General features: G+C 69.8%; 1 protein-coding gene across 1 annotated transcript; it reads left to right on the top strand.

The window, feature by feature from the left end:
• Positions 1-244: 244 nt before the first annotated feature.
• Positions 245-4,144, top strand: NKX1-1 (NK1 homeobox 1). The gene is made up of 2 exons (XM_087434676.1): positions 245-1,044; positions 3,122-4,144. The coding sequence occupies exons 1-2, from the start codon at positions 606-608 to the stop codon at positions 3,976-3,978; spliced, it is 1,296 nt and encodes a 431-aa protein (XP_087290802.1). The 5' UTR covers positions 245-605; the 3' UTR covers positions 3,979-4,144.

Here is a 4,144-nt window from a genome sequence, read left to right as displayed (position 1 = left end):
GTCCCAGCCAACTCCTGGCGCTCGCCCTCCCGCGCGCCCCGGGGCCTCCGCGGGCCCCTCGGCCGATTGATCCCGCAATTATTTAAAAGCCGGGCTGTCTCCTCCCCCTTCGCCCAGGAGGCGGGCGCGCCGTTTCCGGACGAGCGGGGGCGCAGCCATAAGCGGCTGACCACGACCGCCGCCCGCGGGCCGCGTTCCGGCTCCGGGCTGCGCGTCTGCCGGTCGGGCCCGGGGCTCCGTCCGTGTGTGCCACGCGGGGCCCGCCTCCTCCGCCCGGGACCGTTCGCAGCCAATTAGGCGCGCGCGCTAACGAGGGCGGCGGAGCCCGCGGCCGCCTGCGGGCGCACGTGTGTGCGGCGTGTGGGAGCGTGGGCGCCGCCGGCCGGGTCGCCATAAATGCGCGGGCCGGGCGCGGCGGGCGCCTGAGGCGGTGGCGGAGGCAGCGCGAGGCAGCGCCAGGCAGCACCGGCCCAGCGCGGGGCGCGCGCGGAGAGCGAGCGGAGCCTCGGCCGCCTGCGCGAGACTGTGCGGCGGCTCCCGGGCCGCCGGGGATGGGAGACCAGTAGCCGGCGTGGCCCGAGCGGCGGGAGCGGCGGGAGGCCGGCATGAGCGCGAGCGGGCCGGCGGCTCCCGGGGACGGCCCCGCGCTGCCGCCGCCGCCGGGGCCCGGCCCGGGGCCCGCACCGCCCACGCCCGCCGCCGCCGCCCGGGACGCCATGGACGGGCGCTCAGAGCTGCCCGCCTTCCCCCGGACCGGAGCCCCGCCGCTCGCCGCCAGCGACACGGTGCCCGCGGCGCCCGAGGGGGCTGGTGCGGCCCGGCCCGGTCCGCCGCCGCGCCCCACCTCCTTCTCGGTGCTGGACATCCTGGACCCCAACAAGTTCAACAGCAGAAGACGCCGCTGTGTACTGCTGGGCCCCGTGGCTCCCGCTGCGTGCGCCCCGTGCGCCCCGGCCCCCGCCGCCCCGGGACGCCCCCCGCGCACGGAGGAGCTGGAACGCCGCGCCCTCGCCGCCGCCGGAGGAGCCGGAGCTGAGCCGCCGCGTGAGTAGGACGCGGTCGGCGCCAGGTCTCGGGGCAGGGGACGGGCCGTGTCTACACGTTTACGCTCCCAGGAGCTCTCGGCGAGCCTGGCCAGACAGGCGCCAAGGCTGGGTGGAAAGTTCGCAGCGAGCGGGGCCCGCCCCGGCCCGCCCGCGGCCTCCGTCCGATCCGGACTTCGGGGCCGCACCGCCCCGCGCCTCCCAGGATGGCTCCGCCGGGCCGGGCCCAGGGCTGCGGGGCTGCAGGGCCGGCCCATGTTTCGCCACCGCGCGTTTCCGGCCTTGGAGAATATTTGGTGCCGAGGAGGAGGCGACGTGCGCGGTGGCTGGCCGGCGACCTCCCCACCCCCACGCGGCCACCCGAGGCCTCCCTTTCTCGTTTTTTTTTTTTTTTTTTTGGATAAATCAGACTAATTGTGACAAAACGCTGGTTATCTCTGGAAAAACAATTAAATCCTTTCGATTACAGTTAAGGGGAAATGTGCTTAGCGGCGGAAAGCGGCCGGTAATGGGGCGGCCCGCGCCCCCGGCCCGGTCGATATCCCATTACGGCAGCATGCATATCTCTTTCAAGCACCTTGCAAACTCCCTCCGAACATCTAAATTATAGGGTCAAAATTCGGATAATTACTCGATTAAAACCTATTACACTTATTAGGGGCCGCTATTGATCGAGAATTGCATTCGACCGACCCCTGATTGCTTTTGGTGCCCCTCCCCTGGCCGTACCTCCCTCCAACTTCCCGGCCCCTCCGAGAGCAGAGACAGAAGCGCGGGGCCGGCAGTGCTGGGGCCGCTGTTTTGGGGCATGGCGGCTTCCAGGCACCTGCACTCGGCTTCCTCCGAGATGGAGGAGGAGCAAACCCGGGCTGGCTGGAGGGAAATCCTCCCGGCCCTGCCGCGGTTCTGGGAGTCTCCACCCGGAGCCTCCAGCCGCGTGGGGAGCCCATCCAAGGAGGAAGGCCCAGTCTCTTGGGGGTTTAGGGAGGGAGCTGGGTCAGCCACCCCTGGACAGGGCAGGGGCTGGGAGGCAAGGTGTTCTCAGGGTTCCCTGGGGCACAGCCCTTGCCCCTGCTAAGGGATGTGGGTGGGAGGCCAGGTACTTGCCCTGCTGCCCTGCGGGCAGCCTCTATGGTCGCCCTGGAGGAATCTGCCAGAACTGAATTTATTTCCTGGGTTCTAGGTATCAACCTGACCCCACAGCGGGGCCTTGGTCCACGACTGGGTGAAACCGTGTAGGGCACCTGCCCTGGTTTCTCTCTTGGTTGTATGCCCACTTGTGGGGGAGAGGGAGACATAGATGTCCCCCAGGCCCTGCCCAGGACAGATGCTTTCTTCCAAATTTCCGAGACTCAAGATGCAGCCGCTGAGGGGCCTCAGCTTGGAGGGTTGGGGCTGCTGCTCAGACTCAGCCCAGGGGGACTTCCATCCTGGGCTCAGCATTGCTCCAGACCCCCACTGCCCTGGACCTCCTGGCCAGGAAAAACCCAGACCTGCCGTGGCCTCAACATAGGGGCCGAGGGTGGCCACGTTCCAGGGCCCAGAGGCTTGAGGTAGGGATGGGGCCAGGGTGGCCAATTTTGGTCCCCACAAGTCTCCTCCCCACTACCGGCTCTAACCCCACCCCAGGTCTGGCCCAGCCCGCTCTTAAATGCCGGATAATTGGTTGGCCCGGTGCCTTGCCCTAATTGGGGGGTAATACACGCCGAAATAAATTAAATGGCCATTAACTAGTTTGTACATTACACAAAATGAGTTTAATTAAGTTTGTATCTGCCCCGCGGATCGATCGGAGCTTTCACTCCGCTGGGCACCGGCCGGCCCCGGACGTGGGAGCAGAGGCCTTTGGAGAAAAGGACACGGAGGGACAGGGACGGAGGAGACCTGCGTGCGGGTGCGCGGGAACGAAGGGAAGAGGGAGGGAAAACGAAAGATCGGAGAACAGAAAGAGACGGAGGGAAGTGAACGAAGAGAAGCGAGGAAGCGGGGCAGGGAGCCATTTCGGGGGGCGGGAACGACTGGAGGGGAAGAGCGGGCAGAAGCGCGGGACGCGTCCTAACTGTCCGGTCCTCCCGCAGACGCCGGCGACCCCGGCCCGGCGGACGAGGCCGAGGCCAACGGCTACAGCAGCGGCCGCAGCCCGAGCGGAGACAGCGGGGACGAGGCGCCCGACGACGAAGAGCACCCGGCGCCCGAGGCGGGGGCGGCGCGCGGCGCGGAGGAGGCGCGGGGAAGCGGCGGCGGCCTCGGGGCCCGCGGGTCGGGCTGTCCGGGCGCAGCCGAGGCGGAGGCGACCCCCGGCGCCATGGAGGAGGCCCCGGCCCCCGGCCCCCGCGGGAACTCGCCCGGAGCCCCGGGCCTGCCGGGGGCCTCGGTGGCGGCGGCGGGGAGCACAGGGACCACCCCGCAGGGCGCGGCGGCGGCACCGAAGCCCAAGCGGAAGCGCACGGGCTCCGACTCCAAGTCTGGGAAGCCGCGGCGTGCGCGCACCGCCTTCACCTACGAGCAGCTCGTGGCGCTGGAGAACAAGTTCAAGGCGACACGCTACCTGTCGGTGTGCGAGCGCCTCAACCTGGCGCTGTCGCTGAGCCTCACCGAGACGCAGGTGAAGATCTGGTTCCAGAACCGCCGCACCAAGTGGAAGAAGCAGAACCCGGGCGCCGACACGAGCGCGCCGACCGGCGGCGGCGGGGGTCCGGGGCCGGGCGCGGGGCCGGGCGCGGGGCTGCCCGGCGGCCTCAGCCCGCTCAGCCCGTCGCCGCCCATGGGCGCGCCGCTCGCCATGCACGGCCCGGCCGGGTACCCGGCGCACGGCCCCGGCGGCCTGGTGTGCACCGCGCAGCTGCCCTTCCTGTCAAGCCCGGCCGTGCTGTCGCCCTTTGTGCTGGGCTCGCAGACCTACGGCGCGCCCGCTTTCTACGCGCCGCACCTGTGACCCCGGCCCGGCGTGGACTCCATGCCGCCACTCGCTGCAGGAGTTTTAAACCTATAACCGACTGTCCGCGTCGGGCGGCCCGGTCGCTCGGAAGCACTTTGCTGAACTTAATCAATAAACCGCAGGAGGCCGCACCCGCGTCCCTCAGGCTCCCGCGCTGCCCGCG

This window comes from Ceratotherium simum, chromosome 8 (genome assembly GCF_057802395.1).
Source record: "Ceratotherium simum simum isolate JZ-2026a chromosome 8, ASM5780239v1, whole genome shotgun sequence".
NCBI lineage: Eukaryota > Metazoa > Chordata > Mammalia > Perissodactyla > Rhinocerotidae > Ceratotherium > Ceratotherium simum.
Note: the sequence above shows the minus strand (reverse complement) of the source record. Positions and strands in the feature narration are given on the sequence as shown.